At 38.5% G+C, this 18,152-nt stretch overlaps 1 protein-coding gene across 8 annotated transcripts in view; it reads left to right on the top strand.

Annotated features, from left to right (window-relative positions):
* RELCH (RAB11 binding and LisH domain, coiled-coil and HEAT repeat containing) overlaps positions 1–17,608 on the top strand; it is a 114,129-nt gene extending 96,521 nt beyond the window's left edge. For 7 of the 8 annotated variants that reach the window (XM_019986736.2, XM_019986737.2, XM_019986739.2 and 4 more), the window contains 4 exons: positions 172–288; positions 3,532–3,620; positions 7,010–7,080; positions 15,901–17,608. In XM_019986736.2, the coding sequence (XP_019842295.2) occupies positions 172–288; positions 3,532–3,620; positions 7,010–7,080; positions 15,901–16,021 (398 nt within the window). In that variant the 3' untranslated portion in view covers positions 16,022–17,608. Of the gene's footprint in view, positions 1–171; positions 289–3,531; positions 3,621–7,009; positions 7,081–15,900 lie in introns of those variants that run through there. The other variant, XR_011563877.1, reaches the window with a different exon arrangement.
* The last annotated feature ends 544 nt before the right edge of the window (positions 17,609–18,152 follow it).

Consider the following 18,152-nt stretch of genomic DNA (forward strand, 5'->3'; position numbering starts at 1 on the left):
ATTCTGAAAAAACATGCTTTCTTCCCTAGTAAGAAAAAGCAAGTATAGGATGTGGGTGATCTTTCGAAATCATCCAAAATTAAAATAAAATTTTATAAAATGAAATATTATTTTTCAAATGGATAAAGGACATTTTAGGTTAAAATTAATAATTTCTTTTCCTCTTTTCAGTTGTTATACCGCATCTGCATAAGTTAGCCTTGGTGAACAACTTACAAATTGTGGACTCTAAACGACTGGATATCGCTACCCATCTCTTTGAAGCCTACAGCGCACTTTCCTGTTGTTGTATCCTTGCTTTATTATGTTATCTATATTTAAGGATCAGTTTTGCTGTGAACCTCAGTTGTCAAAGATTGAGAAGTAGAATGTTTTTTTTCAGCTTAAATAAGTAGAGTAGAAGTTTAAAAATTTGAGTTGACCTGCCCCACTCTTCATTCTAGCCATCCCCTAATTTTAAAAGACAACTTTGAGTCTTCTATTTTTATATGTTCTATGGTCTTGAAAACATTGACTAAAATTTTGTCTGTGTTAATCAGCTGTATGACTTAAGCCACAAATGAGCTACAGCTGAGGCTTCTCTGTTAATCAAAAGGAAGCCTTGTCTTTGTCCTGGCATTCACTTTTAATTACTGTTTAACCACCTTTATGATCGTATGAATATCTCTTGGAGACATATCACTCATTGAAAAAAAAATACAGGGCCACCCAGGTTAATCATTTGCATTGATAGCAGAACTGGAGGAAAGTTCAGAGATCATCTAACCCATGTCACTCACTACTTTCTATAAATGATTAAACTAAAACTTGAAGACATTAGTGACTTCTGTTTTTTAATAGTTAAAAGCAAAATTGTGACTACAACAACGAACTTTAGCTATCCTGTTAAATGTTCTCTTTACTGTCCAAGACCTAGTAAAATAAAACTAAGAAATAAAAATGAAATAAAACTAAGAAGGAAGTAAAGATAATGATGGGCAGAGCAAACTCCAGCTTTCAGGCTTTCCCATTAAAAGCAGAATAGCCCTAGAAAGGGGAAATAAGAGATTGAAAAGGGGTGAACACTAAACACTTGAATAGGACTGTGAAAGTACGTGCCGCAGAACATAATCAGAGAATTATGGTTAGGACAGGAGAGATGATGGTAGGAAAATGGAAATGTAGAACCGTGTGTTAAGGAGCTGCTGGTCCTTTTCAAAATGGGAAAGCTTGAAGCTCAATGCATGGTTGAGAGCATTTCATTTTGGGACTCTACTGAAAATTGCCTAGTCATGTGGCTGACATAAGCTACTTTTTTATAATATAGATTATAAAATGGGCAGAGATACCATATTTTGATAATTTTGCCTCAACTAACCATATATTTTCTATAAGTTTAATTCCACTAAAAGCAGAAGTTAACTATCATTCCTAGTTTATCTTGTTGGCATTTTCAACTTAGAGAAGATAGAGGAAGCAAGAAGAGGAAGTGATAATTGTGAATTCTCAAGGAAGGACTCTAGTAATGGAGAAGTGACAGGACCCTTCCAAGAAAGAAATAATGGCATGTCAGAGTGTGGCGTGTCAAAGAAAGAGAACACGGATATGTTCATACCTGTTCCCTAAACTTTGCGAAAGTAGATGTTTACAAACTTCAGTGAAAAGCTACGTGTAATCTTAAATTTTCTTCGAGTTTCACGTGAAATATGCCTCAAGAAAATGAGAAAGTCAGAAAAAGAAAGATCAAACATTTCAGCTCTGTAAACGTAATTTTCCAGGTGAACAAGGCAGTGGTTTCTGAAAGCAGAGGCGTCCGTATGGAAGGGGCATCACTGCATGGTTAGGCGTGCACAGAGCATCGCTGCAGAGGACACACAGGAAAAAGCCTCCACACCAGCACAGGAAGGGGAAGAAGCATCTTAACGGTAGACCCTGTGCGAGCCCTTCTCCATGAGTCAGAACTTGGACTTGAGTGAGCAGGGTGGTTATGGCCACCAAGAAAATCACATTGTCTGTCTATCCTGTATTCCATTGCATTCTGAGCTGATAGAACACATCATCATCTTTTAATAGGTTTGGCAAGGTGTTGTGTCAAGAAATGATGTTTAATATAAAATTTGAAGGAGTCTAGAAATATTTGACTTGGAATGATTTAGGGATAAAAAGATAATTTGAAAATTAGTTTAAAGGTTGTTATGTAGAAAAAAACTTAGGCCCATTTGTGTAAATGCTGACGAGCAGGGAGGCCTGTGATCTGAGAAGAACTTTCTGAGTTATCTAAAAGTACAATGGCCTCTTCTGTGAGACTGAATGTCCTGTCAGAGGCCTTGTGCCATCACTCACGGATGAGGTAGAGGTGGTTTCTAACCTCAGACAGGACTAAATGACCTATAAGTTTCCAACTCTTGAGACACTGTGGGGTTTCATGGGGGAGAGGACCAAACAGTGAGTAGGGAGAGAGGAGGCTTTATTCCTCTCTGTCTTGAAAATAACTATATTTTCAAGGCAGTAGTTATATGGATTTTTTTTTTACTTAATAAAGTTTATTGTAATTTGCTTCAGAAAAATCAGTTCATCTTTATAGGGGAAGTCATTTACTGGCACTTTTCACTTTAATATTAATATGGTATATTAAATAAGAACTATTTTTAAATGGCTCACAACTATGATAGGTGAGAAAGTGTCATTAAGTAATGTGAATGAACAGGGTGAATTGTTTTCTTGGGAAATGCATCTACTTTCCCGACTCCCTTCAATGTCATATAATCAGCTAAACTCATAGGACTAAGAAATATAGGCAGTACTAAACTCATTACAGCAAAACCTCTCTCGCCCAATTCAGTCAGGACCAGTGTGGGTCAGTTTAACAGAATGGTTGAAGTAAGAAATCAAGAAAATGATAGATACCTAAGGTAACTTCTTTTAACTTAAAACACATAAATGTAACTTATTTTACCAATCTTTTGGTGTAGAGTTAAAGAATTTCTTCTGTCAGTCTGCTGATTAGAGTTTTAAACATCAGCCGCCTTAGAATAATCACATTTGTAATATAATTGTCTATGAATTTCAACTTAACTTTGTTTAAAGAGAATCCGGAAACATTTCTGATAATGGGTACTGAATTTTTCTAGATTTTTGTATTTTTCTTTATATTTTAATATGCATATATTTTAAACAGCAATGTTTTAAGCAACTGGGCTTTCAACTTAAATGTCATGGAAACATTAATTTTCTTTTTATCCTCATTTAATCATCCAGTTAAATTTCATGATTTCATTTTCACCCTTATTATTTCGTATGTTTACATACCATGTTATTAAACTATGTGCTGTAACAATAACCAGTGCTTCTGACATGAAGAAATTTGTGGCAATAAACACAGTTGACTTTTGACAAGTAACTAACACAACAGATAAGAATGAGGCTTGAGGGAAGCCTGTTGGCTCTAAGTGATAAGCATACCATAGGCATCATTTAAGAAATCTGCTTCTGTTGTTCTGTTGGACATACCAGTTTGGTTTTTGTAAATGTCCTTAACTACTTTCTCTCAAGTCATTTCAGAGGATTTAATGGTTAATCACTTTTTACCTGGTCTCAGATGTTTACGCATCGACATGGAACATCTTTCTCCAGAGCACGAAGTAAGCTGCTGTCATGATTAAGCCACTGTGATTATCAGCACCATGACCATGTGTTTTAATATCTCCTATGCGTGCGTGCTAAGTCGCTTCAGTCGTGTCTGACTCTTTGCAACCCCATGGACTGTAGCCCTCCAGGCTCCCCTGTCCATGGGATTCTCAGGCAAGAACACTGGAGTGGGTTGCCGTGCCCGCCTCCAAGGGATCTTCCCCACCCCGGGATCCAACCTTGTCTCCTTGTCTGCTGCATTGGCAAGCGGTTTCTTTACCACTAGCACCACCTGGGAAGTTCATTTTCTCCTATTCAGACTTTCATTCCTCTTTGTGTGAGGCCTGATTATGGTATGCTGTGCTTAATTTTTTCAAATTGAGTTCAGTGTCATTTTACAGATTTATTAACTAGTGATGAGATCTTAAGCAGCTCCTTTTGCATCTCTCTGAAGTAGGCATAACGAACTGTCTAGAATTTAGCAAGGAATGTATGTGAAATGCTTTTTATCTGCAAACTACTGTACAGTATTATCTCAGACCATCAGCTTTCTTAGAGGCAGAGTTTCTATTTTCTGTCTCCATTTCCTCATAACACTTCTCATTCTGTTTATCTTCCTGTGACCTCAGGACAGAAGACACAGGTTTTATCATTTATTTCCTATTCTATGTCATCAATCTGTTTTTCTATCAGCTTTTCTTTAGCCTATTACCATGTTTGACTCTCCGTCCTAAACAAAACAAAACAAAACAAAAATCTTCCCGTTACCCCTTCACCACACCTCTTTTTCCTCCCAGTAGTCCACGCTCACTCTCAACTCTCACACACTCAGTACAGCGTATCCACCGTCACACTCAGCCAGCAAAGCTTCTGTCTCTGAGCTCACTGGTGATCCAAGTGCTGCACTGAACGGACACGCTGGAGTTGTAACCTTTTCCTCCTTGTCTTTGTCAGTGCTCGATGTTTTTGGACTTCTTTGAATTCGGTAGATACAAAGTGGTATCTCATGATGGTTTTCATTGCATTTCCTTGATTGTTTTCAAACTTGGAATTCTTTATGTGCTTACTAACATCAAAGCCTTTTTAGGTTTTTTTGCCCATTTTTCTCACTTTGGATGATATTTTTTCCTATTATTTCTTTGATGTTTGTTATATAATTGGAATACCAGTATTCTGTTCATTTTGTATTTTGTGAATATCTTTTCCCAATTTTTTTTGTATTTTTGGCCTATTTGAACACTGATTTTTAATTTTAATAGATTGATTAAATCTTTCTAAGACATGATCTCCTATACTTTCTTCTTAAAATGTTTAAAATTGTATTTTTACAATAAAATTCATAATCCATCTAAAATTAGTTTTTATGTATGGTGTGAGGTAGTGCTTAAATTATGTTTTTTTCTATACAGATGACCAGCTGTCCCATTATTGTTTATGGAGCAGTTCATTATGTCTGTACTGATTGGCAGTTCCACTTCTGTCATACCTGATGTTTCCTTGTATTCCTGTGTCTGTTACTCAGGAACATTCTTTTCTGCTGATCTCCTTGGTTATTATAACATTGATATGAACTGTATCATTGTAATGAACTGTCTTTATTACAGTCACTTGTTAAAAAGTCCTGAAATCTAACAGGGCAGGTTCAGCATCCTGTCATTTTTTTAGAACTTTTCATGACTCTTATCATTTTTATGTAAACTTTAGCATTAAACAAGGTTCCCAGAATGATCTTGTTCATATTCTGATGAAGTTTAATTGATTCTATAAATTAATTGGGAGAGACATCAACTTCATAATTTTGAGTCTTCTATCTAGAACATGGGGCTTCCCAGTGGTAAAAAAAAAATCCACCTGCCAATGCAGAAGGTGCAAGAGACACAGGCTCCGTGCCTGGGTCAGGAAGATGCTCTGGAGGAGAAGGTGGCAATCCGTTCCAGTACTCTTGTCTAGAAAATCCCATGGACAGTCCATGGGGTCAAAAATAGACACGACTTAGCAACTGAGCATGCACGCAAGCATCCAGAACATACTGTATCTTACATTTATTTAGGTCTCCTTTAATGTCTTTCAATAAAGTTTTATAATTTTGTTTGAACAAAACTGTCACCTTATATTTATAATGCTATAATGCTAACTTTTTTTAGGATTATATGTTTTTTAACACTTTGTTATTGGTGTGTAGAAATGTATGTAACTTTTATATGTTGAATTTATGTCTGGCTAACCTGAGAAACTTTATTATTAATTCTAATAATAAAATGTCTCTGGATTTTTTAAGTAAGTTTCAAATGCAGGAAAGTCACTATTATTATAGTAAATAATATATTATTTTCTAATACTTTTACTGTATTTTTTTCCCTTTTCCTTACTGTAGGCTCTATATTGCTATACCTTTTTACTTCTGATATTAATTTGTTTTTTGCTTTCTTTTTAAAATAGTTTTGTTAAGGGTTATGAATTTTATTAACCTTTTCAAATACTGAACTTTGTTGATTTTTCTCTGGTTTTTAGTTTGACTACTATTTTCATCTTTATTTCCTTCTGCTTTCTTTAGGTTTGATTTTTTTTTTTTTCCTGTTTTTCTAACTCCTTAAGGAGGAAGCTTGGATTTTTCACTTGTTAACTTTTCTTCTCTTCTGATACATAAATTTAAGGCTGTCAGTGTTCCTTTAGCCACATCCCTTTTGCTCCACTGTAGCTTTGTTATCACTTAGTTCAAATTAGATTCTCATTTCCATTATTTCTTTATTGATCCCTGGATTTTTGCTTCATGAGGTAAAGGTAGTTAATTTTATGAGCCAGTTCTCTTATATTTGTATTAACTTTTTGTGATCTGGTTGTTCTATCAGCTATGAAAGACATGTTAAAATTATGATTAGGAATTGCTTTCTTTCCCTCTTTTTAGCTTTTTCCCTATTGTGCTTTGTACATTTTATAGTTGCCCTTTCCAACCTGAGGGAATTCATTTTTACTGCTGGTTGGTTGAGTATTTTTATCATGAGGGGTGATTGGATATTGTTAGATGTATTTTTCTGAGTCAGTTGAGATGATTACATAATTATGGTTTTTTATTCTCTCACAATATTTGATATTAATGGGTTTTTATATGCTAAAGCAATCTTTGAACCCTGTAAAAAATCCCACTTAGTTATGATGCATAATTCCTTTTATTAATAGATGAAGGTAGATTCAACTTGCTAGTATTTTGTTCAGGATTTTTGCATCGAAGATGGAGGCTATCTGTAGAATAGAACAAACAAGAGGCAAGCCTTTAACAAAGTAACTGCCAAAAGTTTCCTCTTTTAATTAACATATTAGCTTATGGCAATATTAAATACTCAATTAAATCTTTAATTTTACTGTGCTACCTATATTTCACTAAAGTCAATTTTTTTTTAATCAGGTTATTTTAACTTCCATGATAAAAGAATGTGAACAAAAAATAGAGAACAAGACCGTCCAAGAGCCTCAAGGGTAAAACCTTAATTCTTTTTATGGCTTTGTGTTAACCTTAACTTCTCTACATAAAATTTTTGTCAGTGGGTCAAGTGTTTTATATTGTGTTGTTTTGTGGTAATTAATTTAGAAGGCAAGAAAAGCCTTTAAATGGGCAGTTCACACATACTAATCCATAAACCATCTAGGGAATTTAAAATTCAGATCTCTGCCTCATTCTCTGTGCCCTCATCTTTCTAAGATGGCCTAGAGATTTGTATATTTAAAAGCTTCCAGCCAAAACACCAGTTCAAAGAGACTTGCACCCCAATGTTCATAGAAGCATTATTTACAATTGCCAAGGTATGGAAGGCAGACTAAGTGTCTATGAACAGATGAATGGGTAAAGATGTGTGTGTGTCTGTATATATACACACACATAATGGAATACTGCTACACCATAAAAAAGAGGGTGTTCTACCAAATGAAATAAGTCAGGGCAAGACAAATACTGTATAATATCATTTATGTAGAATCTAAGAAATACAACAGGATTGAATAATATAACAAAAAAGAAACAGACTCAGATACAGAAAACGAACCAGTGGTTACTAGAAGGGTTGAGGAAACGGGGAGGGGCAATATGGGGGCAGAAGATTAAGAGGAACAAACTGTTGTATGTAAAATAAATTACAAGGGTATATTGTACAATGCAGGGAATATAGCCAGTATTTTATAATAACTATAAATGGAATATAGCCTTTAAAAATTGTGCATCATTATATTGTACACCTGTAACTTACATAAGATTGTATACCATCTATCAGTTCAGTTCAGTTCAGTCACTCAGTTGTGTCCAGCTCTCTGTAACCCCATGGACTGCAGCATGCCAGGCCTCCCTGTCCATCACCAACTCTCGGAGTTTACTCAAACCCGTGTCCATCGAGTCAGCGATGCCATCCAACCATCTCATCCTCTGTCATCCCCTTCTCCTCCTGCCCTCAATCTTTCCCAGCATCAGGGTCTTTTCCAATAAGTCAGTTCTTCGCATGAGGTGGCCAAAGTATTGGAGTTTCAGCTTCAGCATCAGTCCTTCCGATGAATATTCAGGACTGATCTCTTTAGGATGGACTGGTTGGATCTCCTTGCAGTCCAAGGGACTCTCAAGAGTCTTCTCCAACACCACAGTTCAGAAGCATCAATTCTTCAGTGCTCAGCTTTCTTTACTGTCCAACTCTCACATCCATACATGACTACTGGAAAAACCATAGCTTTGACTTTGTTGGCAAAGTAATGTCTCTGCTTTTTAAAATGCTGTCTAGGTTGGTCATAGCTTTTCTTCCAAGGAGCAAGTGTCTTTTAATTTCATGGCTGCAGTCACCATCTGCCGTGATTTTGGAGCCCAAGAAAATAAAGTCTCTCACTGTTTCCACTGTTTCCTCATCTATTTGCCATGAAGTGATGGGACCAGATGCCATGATCTTCGTTTTCTGAATGTTAAGCTTGAAGCCAACTTTTTCACTCTCCTCCTTCACTTTCATCAAGAAGCTTTTGAGTTCCTCTTCACTTTCTGCCATAAGGGTGGTGTCATCTGCATATCTGAGGTTATTGTTATTTCTCCCGGCAGTCTTGATTCCAGCTTGTTGCTTCATCCAGCCCAGCGTTTCTCTTGATGTACTCTGCGTAGAAGTTAAATAAGCAGGGTGACGATATACAGCCTTGATGTACTCCTTTCCTGATTTGGAGCCAGTCTGTTGTTCCATGTCCAGTTCTAACTGTTGCTTCTCGACCTGCATACAGATTTCTCAGGAGGCAGGTCAGGTGGTCTAGTATTGCCATCTCTTGAAGAATTTTCCATAGTTTGTTGTGATCCACACAATCAAACGCTTTGGCATAGTCAATAAAGCAGAAATAGATGTTTTTCTGGAACCCTTTTGCTTTTTTGGTGATCTGACGAATGTTGGCAATTTGATCTCTGGTTCCTCTTCCTTTTCTAAATCCAGCTTGAACATCTGGAAGTTCATGGTTCACGTATTGTTGAAGCCTGACTTGGAGAATTTTGAGCATTACTTTACTAGTGTGTGAGATGAGTGTAATTGTGCAGTAGTTTGAGCATTTTTTGGCATTACCTTTCTTTGGGAATGGAATGAAATGAAAACTGACCTTTTCCAGGTCAGGTCTCCTGCATTGCAGGCAGATTCTTTACCAGCTGAGCTGCAAGGGGAGCCCAAGAATCCTGCAGTGGGCAGCCTATCCTTTCTCCAGGGCATCTTCCCTACCCAGGAATCAAACCAGGGTCTCCTGCATTGCAGGTGGATTCTTTACCAACTGAGCTATCAGGGACGCCTTTATAAGCTATATTTCAATAAAATATTAAAAAGAAAATAAATAAAAACTTCCAAAGAGATTCTGACAGGTAGTTGGATTTGGGAATCACTGGTGAAAATAGTTTCTAAAAATTTGTGACAAGAATTGTGACAGTTAATGTGATTCACTGCATAAAGGGTTGTCAGCATGTGAATGTTCTAGTCACGTGCTTCTAACCAGACTAATTAGAGCTCAAAGATTTAGTGAAATTAAAATATGAACATAGATGTGGAAGAATAAAGTTGGTCATTTCAGGATAGGAAGTAATTTATAAATAGTCTGTTGTACTCTTTCTAAAGTAACCTTGAACAGTTAATCTTAAGTGGAATCTTTTAGGCATGAAAAACTCAAAGGTGTTTCCTTTATAAAAGTGACTCCCAGGAATAAGTGTTTCATCTTGTCAGGCCAGGTGCCCATACAGACACTCCTCCATACTCCCAACCCCAATACACACACACACACACTCACAGTCTTTTCCTCCACACTCCCAACCCAGATACACACGCACACATACACACAGTCTTTTGCCCCTTAGCACAGCTCAGAACTGTTGCCTTCGTCTCCTGGAATGGTGGGGGCTCTTCTATCATTTTAGCCATGGAAAGTTGTAAAATAGAAATACTTTGATAGGTTTCTACTCTGAACACAAAATCCATAAAGTTATCATTAAAGCATATAATTCTGTTCATTTTTATACATTGAATATGAACAGTTTTGATGCCTTATTAGTTTAAAATGTAAAAGGTTTGGGACCAAAATTGAGAAAAATTATATGTGAAATACCTTCTAAATGACATTTCATAAAGTAGCATGCAGGAAAGAAAGAAGTCTCTGTACTGTCCTGAAACACATTTGGTTATATGACCTTCCATTTAAAAAGAAAAGTTCACTTTTATAATCATAGTTTTCCTGTGTTATTCAAATCTTCTGTATTATTATTTTTTTAATTCTTATTCCACAGAATTTCAAATAGACACAAAAAATAAACATGACATAATGAATCCTCATCGGAGAAGGCAATGGCACCCACTCCAGTACTCTTGCCTGGAAAATCCCATGGATGGAGGAGCCTGGTGGGCTGCAGTCCAGGGGGTCTCTAAGAGTCGGACACGACTGAGCGACTTCACTTTCACTCTTCACTTTCATGCATTGGAGAAGGAAATGGCAACCCACTCCAGTGTTCTTGCCTGGAGAATCCCAGGGACGGGGAAGCCTGGTTGGGCTGCTGTCTATGGGGTCACACAGAGTCAGACATGACTGAAGTGACTTAGCAGCAGCAGCAGCAGCAGCAATGAATCCTCATGTATTCACTACTCAGCTTATATATAACAGTCAATATGAGAATTAAGGTGGATTCAGGATATATTCAAATGTGAGTTCAGTTTAACTTGGCAACAGGTTAGACTAAGAACTAGAATCTAAGGGTTCCTGGGTTGGGTGATGGCACAGTACAACCCAGTGGAGCTATTCTGAAGAGAAGTGTTTATTCACAGTTTGAAGTACAGTTAGAAAAGCACTGTAAGCAGTTACTGAGATTTAGGAACTATTAAAATATTAGTGGTGACCAGAGGGGTGGAGCTGGATGGATGATCTCACGTGGAAAGAGGGCTCAGACATAAAATTAGACCAGTGTTTAAAATGCAGCGTCTAGGAGAAGCTTGGGCTTTCCAGGTGGCTCAGTGGTAAAGAACATGCCTGCCAGTGCAGGAGACTCAGGCTCAGTCCCTGGGTCAGGACGTCTGCCTGGAAGTGGGCACGGCAATCCACTCCAGTCTTCTTGCCTGGAGAATACCATGGACAGAGGAGCCTGGCAGACTACAGTCCATAGGGTCGCAAAGAGTCAGACACGACTGAGCAACTAACACTTCACTTCAAGAGAAGCTTCGCTTAGAATTAGGAGGCAATTCAGAGTGGTGTCAAAAAATCAAACAGGAATTTAAAAGAGAAGGAGCAGTGGTCTTCCATTTGTAAGATAGAGTGATGTGGAGAGGGAGAGAAGTATTCTAGGACATAAATAATTTTAAAACTAGGCCAGAAGTAAGAGTTTCTATAGATGCAGAATCAACAGGTAGTGGGAAGTGGTTGCCTATGACTTGCAATGGAAAGGTCAGATTTCCCTGAAAGCCTGCAGTAAGAAGACAGTACTTTACAGGGCAGTCCATTTCATTTTTAACCACTTGTTTTTTAAAAAATTCCTTTCATATTCTGAGTTAAAGTCTCCCTTCCTATAACATCTACTCTCTAAAACAAGTTTTGGCAGAGGGGTCAGAGTCAGACTCTTTTGTCAAAGTAATAAAAAATGTAAACTCTTCAGAAAAACAAAACAAAAAAAATGCTATAATGCAGTGGTTCTTTACTAGAAAGCTTTGTAACATACCTACCTGGGTCCTCGACCCTGGAAGGAGAAACTCAGAATCACTGGGGTCAGGTCTAGGAGCCACATCCAGAAGCTCCCCAGATGATCGTGGTGCGCCTCACAGGTCTCTGTAGACGCACACAGCTGTGCGGATGCGTAGCACATGTTTCGTTCTTCATGGGAAGGTGTCGTAAGCCCCTAACTCCCCTCCAAACTGAACGCTGGTCATTCCGTTCACTTCTGTGTGCTGGCTTCTAGACTCCGTTAGCATACTGTTGTGCTCCTCTTAGAATCATTGACTTGATGGTATCTCAGATATTATCTGACCCATGTCTCCTGTTTTTCTAGATGCAGACTAAAATAATACTTATCTTCTGACTTAACACTGTTTCCTACAGAAAGAAAACAGTACCATCAACCTACAGTGTTAAGGAAAGGCATCATGGAATTTAAAACTTGGTTAGACATCAAAGAAGAGATATTTAAGTTGAGAATAGTTCGAACAGTTAGACTAGGCAAACATGACTCAAGGGAGTCGAGGAGTTAATCAGTGAAGGTTGGTTTAAAACACACACCCACACAAGAATTAGATTGCTGTTTCTTGAATCCCATGCATATTTTATCTTGGAGGTAGTAAGTGGCCACTGAAGATTTTGAGAAAGGGGTGTGATATAAAGAAGTGATTATTTAAGTGGTGAGTGACTAATACAAGAAGACCAGATCCAAGATTATTGGAATAATCCAGTTGTGAAGTGTTGGCATTAGAAATAAAAGTAAACGATAGAGATGTTGTAAAGTCACAAGATTTGACGATAGTTTGAGAGCCATCATACTCACTGCTAGGAAGAGAGGGAAACGTTAGAAGCGCTGGCAAGGAAAGACGTAAAAGCAGGGTTGTTGCTGAGGCACTAAACCGTGTCTGACTCTTTGCAGCCCCATGGACTGCAGCACACTGGGCTTGCCCATCCTTCACCGTCTCCCTGAGTTTGCTCAGACTCATGTCCATCGAGTCGGGGATGCCATCCAACCATCTCATCCTCTGTCCCCCCACTTCTCCTGCCCTCAGTCTTTACCAGCATCAGGGTGTTGTCCAGTGAATTGGTTCTTCGCGTCAGGTGGCCAAAGTATTGGAGCTCCAGGGAGTTATTTCTAAAGTTAGGGTCTGAAAAAAATGCTTGGGACGTTGCTTGATCCAGTGTACAACAGTTGATGACTCTGGCCCTCAGCGAAGTGTTGCGTTTCAGTAACCATTTTGTAGTCATCCTATGGAAATTTATTTGAAACATAGAGAATGAGTATATTTTGTAATTGAAGAACTACTGAGCCTGCTGGAGGATTACTTGTGGGAAGAGGGAAACCAGCAAGAGAGGCATGCTCAGAGACACAGGGACACAGCAGGCGGAGGCACTGGTGGAAGAGCAAAAGGAAGAAGAGATTTTCAAGGCAGTGTCACGGCCGGGTACTGAACTCAGTGACTTACAGTGCCTCCTGTAAAGACCACACGGAACCAGAAGGGCTCGTAGCAGTGCGTCCTCCGTGTGTAGATGTAACAGACGTCTGTTGAGCTCCTGTACCTGGCTCACCGCTCACTTGTCTCTGACAGGGTCAGACATATTCTCTTACTTAGACCTCAAGACATTTTGCAGAGGAGGAAACTGAATCAGAGTGATTTAAAGTATCTTGGCCAGAGTCACAAAGCCAGCAAGCTGGACTCCTGAATCTACTTATTACAGCACAATTGTTGAATCACTGAAAAATGTCCCTGATCAATAGTTTGTTCAATAGTATGATGTATCAGCAGTCTTTAGTAGTCATTTGGATTGTGCTTACTCCCCACACAAAAGGTTGGCTAAAGAGAAACAAGATTTGGCGTTGTTGACTGACACTAGTGCAGTTGGTGATCGACCTCAAAGACCTCAGTGTGGCTTTGTTTATGCATTTGTGAAAATAGGAATAATATCTATCTTCCAGGATTGCTGTAAGCATTAGATGAAATAATGCTAAGAAGAAGAAGAATAACTAACACTTACACCTGCTATTAATGCCTGGCACTGCTAATGAGCCCTGTATACTCATCAGGGAACCCAGTGTCAGTCGCTCAGTTCAGTTCAGTCGCTCAGTTGTGTCTGACTCTTTGCGACCCCATGAACCGCAGCACGCCAGGCCTCCCTGTCCATCACCAACTCCCGGAGTTCACCCAGACTCAAGTCCATCGAGTCAGTGATACCATCCAGCCATCTCATCCTCTGTCGTCCCCTTCTCCTCCTGCCCCCAATCCCTCCCAGCATCAGAGTCTTTTCCAATAAGTCAACTCTTCACATGAGGTGGCCAAAGTACTGGAGTTTCAACTTTAGCATCATTCCTTCCAAAGAAATTCCAGGGCTGATCTCCTTCAGAATGGACTGGTTGGACCTCCTGGCAGTCCAAGGGACTCTCAAGAGTCTTCTCCAACACCACAGTTCAAAAGCATCAATTCTTCGGTGCTCAGCCTTCTTCACAGTCCAACTCTCACATCCATACATGACCACAGGAAAAACCATAGCCTTGACTAGATGAACCTTTGTTGGCAAAGTGATATCTCTGCTTTTGAATATGCTATCTAGGTTGGTCATAACTTTCCTTCCAAGGAGTAAGCGTCTTTTAATTTCATGGCTGCAATCACCGTCTGCAGTGATTTTGGAGCCCCCCAAAATAAAGTCTGACACTGTATCCACTGTTTCCTCATCTATTTCCCATGAAGTGATGGGACCGGATGGCATGATCTTCGTTTTCTGAATGTTGAGCTTCAAGCCAACTTTTTCACTCTCCTCTTTCACTGTCATGAAGAGGCTTTTGAGTTCCTCTTCACTTTCTGCCATAAGGGTGGTGTCATCTGCATATCTGGGGTTATTGATATTTCTCCCAGCAATCGAGTTCAGCTTGTGTTTCTTCCAGTCCAGCGTTTCTCATGATGTACTCTGCATATAAGTTAAATAAGCAGGGTGACAATATACAGCCTTGACGTACTCCTTTTCCTATTTGGAACCAGTCTGTTGTTCCATGCTCAGTTCTAACTGTTGCTTCCTGACCTGCATACAGATTTCTCAAGAGGCAGATCAGGTGGTCTGGTATTCCCATCTCTTTCAGAATTTTCCACAGTTTATTGTGATCCACACAGGCAAAGGCTTTGGCATAGTCAATAAAGCAGAAATAGATGTTTTTCTGGAACTCTCTTGCTTTTTCCATGATTCAGCGGATGTTGGCAATTTGATCTCTGGTTCCTCTGCCTTTTGTAAAACCAGCTTGAACATCAGGAAGTTCATGGTTCACATATTGCTGAAGCCTGGCTTGGAGAATTTTGAGCATTACTTTACTAGCGTGTAAAATGAGTGCAATTGTGCAGTAGTTTGAGCATTTTTTGGCATTGCCTTTCTTTGGGACTGGAATGAAAACTGACCTTTTCCAGTCCTGTGGCCACTGCTGAGTTTTCCAAATTTGCTGGCATACTGAGTGCAGCACTTTCACAGCATCATCTTTCAGGATTTGAAATAGCTCAACTGGAATTCCATCACCTCCACTAGCTTTGTTGGTAGTGATGCTTCATGTCCAATTCTTTGCAATCCCATGAACTGTAGCCCACCAGGCTCTTCTGTCCATGGAAGTTTCCAGGCAGGAATACTGCAGTGGGTTGCCCCTCCCTTCTACAGGGGATCTCCCTGACCCAGGGCTGGAACCCGGGTCTCCTGCATTGCAGGCAGATTGTTTACCAGCTGAGCCACCAGGGAAGCCTTTTTAATCCTTGAATAGCCCTATGAGGTAGGTACTAGAATTATGTTCATTTAATAGATGAGGAAACAGAGATTAAATAACTTGCCCAAAGTCACACAGCTCGTGAATGACAGAACTGAGCTTCAGTCTCATTCCAGACTTGCTCCTAATCACTACACCACACTGCTTCCTTTCAAGAAATGATTAACACAAAAGCCACTAACCTCCGATGGTACCAAAAAGCTCTACTCCCTAAGTGTTAGTTTCCCTTTTGTGATACCAGTTCAGAATGTATTTCTTAATGTTCTGTTACTAAAGACTTGAAAAAAAACATAAGATAATTTTCATTTTCTAATTGCTTTACACGAATTTCAAAATCTTTTTCCTAGCTCAATGTCAATTGCTGCAAGCTTAGTGAGTGAAGATGCGAAGACCAAGTTCTTGAACAAAATGGGCCAGTTGACAACATCCGGCGCCATGCTGGCCACCGTGTTTCAGAGGAAGAAGTAAGCGTGGGAGGAGGCCCCGGCGAGCGCTGAGGTGGGCCCCAGGCAGACTGGCTCCTGGTACTGGAAGTGCTTGCCTGTTTATTTCTGGTTTCCGTTCTTGCATCCTAATGTCATCTTAACCTCCAAAGACGCTGGCACTGCTTCTGATCGTTGCTGTATGTCTGTCAGTGTTGGAGTGCCAACTGTGGTGGTAAAAACTGAGTTGACAGTCTGTACCAGGTCCCCTCTATGTTCTTGTCTTTCAGAATATTTTTTTTATATATAATATATATATATAGTGAAGTTTTTTTTTTAATTTTTGGATGGGATATTAGCAAATACTTGTATGATACACTAAGCTATTACAGTGGTACTTAAAATAATGTAAATTTGAAGTCATTGTTATAAAGTAATAAAAATGGAGATGACTTAAGTATTTAAATTACGAAAGGATGACGCAGACTTTATTGCTTCTTAACTGACTAGAAAGAGCCACCAGCATCACTCTGTGCCTTTGGACTCAGTTTGTGCGTCTGTAGGACATGTGTGCGCTCCATTCACACGGTATTTACAATACTGTAATGAATCTGAATTACACATCCTACAGTCAGTAGATAATAGTGTAACCTTCAACATTTCAGTGCTCTCATGAGTGTTCTTTAAGTGCTATGTAAATCTCCCCATTACTTATATGGATATAACGGACTTACCTGAGGAAGGAGAGCACGCATCGCATGGGGAGTGGTAACCAAGGTGAATTTTACAAACTGGTGTGTAGTAGATTTAAATACTCAAACTAAATTTAAGTAAGAAAAGCTAATAATTGTGACTTTTTTTTCCCAAGTGGGAAAAAAGAAGAAAGTATGGTTCGGATCTGAAAGTTAATACTTATTTACATAAAACATTCTATTTAAGGTGATAAATTTTCTGATGAATTTTAATTTCAGAGATTATCTTTTCACCCTATGCGTTACAGAGAGGTACAGAAAAGTTCGGGACATTTGGGGGCTGCTTTTTTCCCTAGAGACAAAAAATGACATTGGCTTCCTTACTATTGGTCTCAGTCGTCACCTTGTCCCCTAAAGTCAGTGCCTGTTCTTGTGTTTGATATATATCACATAGAGTCTTAAGTCAGTGTACAGTTCCCTGGAATTTGACAATTGTCTGTCAAGTAATGCAACTTTCAGTAGAAAAGAGTGATCCTGGACATAGGAGGGAGGCGGTTGGTTTAATGGTTTAATGTGAGGCCTTTCTGAAAAATGCGTATTTCGGTAAAGAGAATTCTCTTTTGAGCACAGCTGATACACATGGGTGATTGTCATGTTTGTTGTATAAACTGGTTTTAATACACTTGGAATATAGTTGGATTACATTCACTTCCTGGGCAAAGCTAGCTTACTACACATTCAAGCGTATAAAAAATAAGTTTCCATAGGCAGAGCCATTTAAAAAGTTTATTCTGAAATTATTTCTTTAACCTACAGTGAAATAATTGTTAGCTAGTATTTATGGAAACTGTTGGATTCTAGGCATTCCTGAGAAATTGAAAGTGGCTTCCTTTCATGTCAAAAATGTTGATCTATTATAAATAAAATGTTTTTGCATACTTCTTTTGGTTTTGATTTTGGCTATGTGTATTTATTTTCATTTTGAAACACTATATCCTCCAGCCAAGCAAAATGAAATGAGAAGCTGTATATCCACTTCAATATATTTTAATTTAGGAATATAATCTCCATAAGTTACCTCTTTTAGTTTACTTTTATTTAAAAAGCATTGTGTTGTATAAAATGAAAACATTTCTGAGATGATTTAAAGAAAAAAATGTTTAAATTCTCATTTGCTTTGAACTATAGTAACATTAGTATGTTTGTTACCTGATGAATAAATATAATGTATTTTTAATGTGATAAGTTTTATTAATTTGTGAATCCATTTATCCAAATGCTAACAGGTTTTCATGAAAGGCACCATCCAGTAAGATACACAGTGTGTTTCGAGTCCCTCTTATTATGCTATTAAACCCCTTAATGTCAGTAAGACTTTACATTTATTTTTTTCATGGCAAAATATAGATTCTTTAATGATAAAACAGACACTAATCATAAAACTGGGTGCGTTCTTCCAAAACAAGCTGGAAAACTCCCATCCTC

Source organism: Bos indicus, chromosome 24 (genome assembly GCF_029378745.1).
Source record: "Bos indicus isolate NIAB-ARS_2022 breed Sahiwal x Tharparkar chromosome 24, NIAB-ARS_B.indTharparkar_mat_pri_1.0, whole genome shotgun sequence".
NCBI classification, from domain to species: Eukaryota; Metazoa; Chordata; class Mammalia; order Artiodactyla; family Bovidae; genus Bos; species Bos indicus.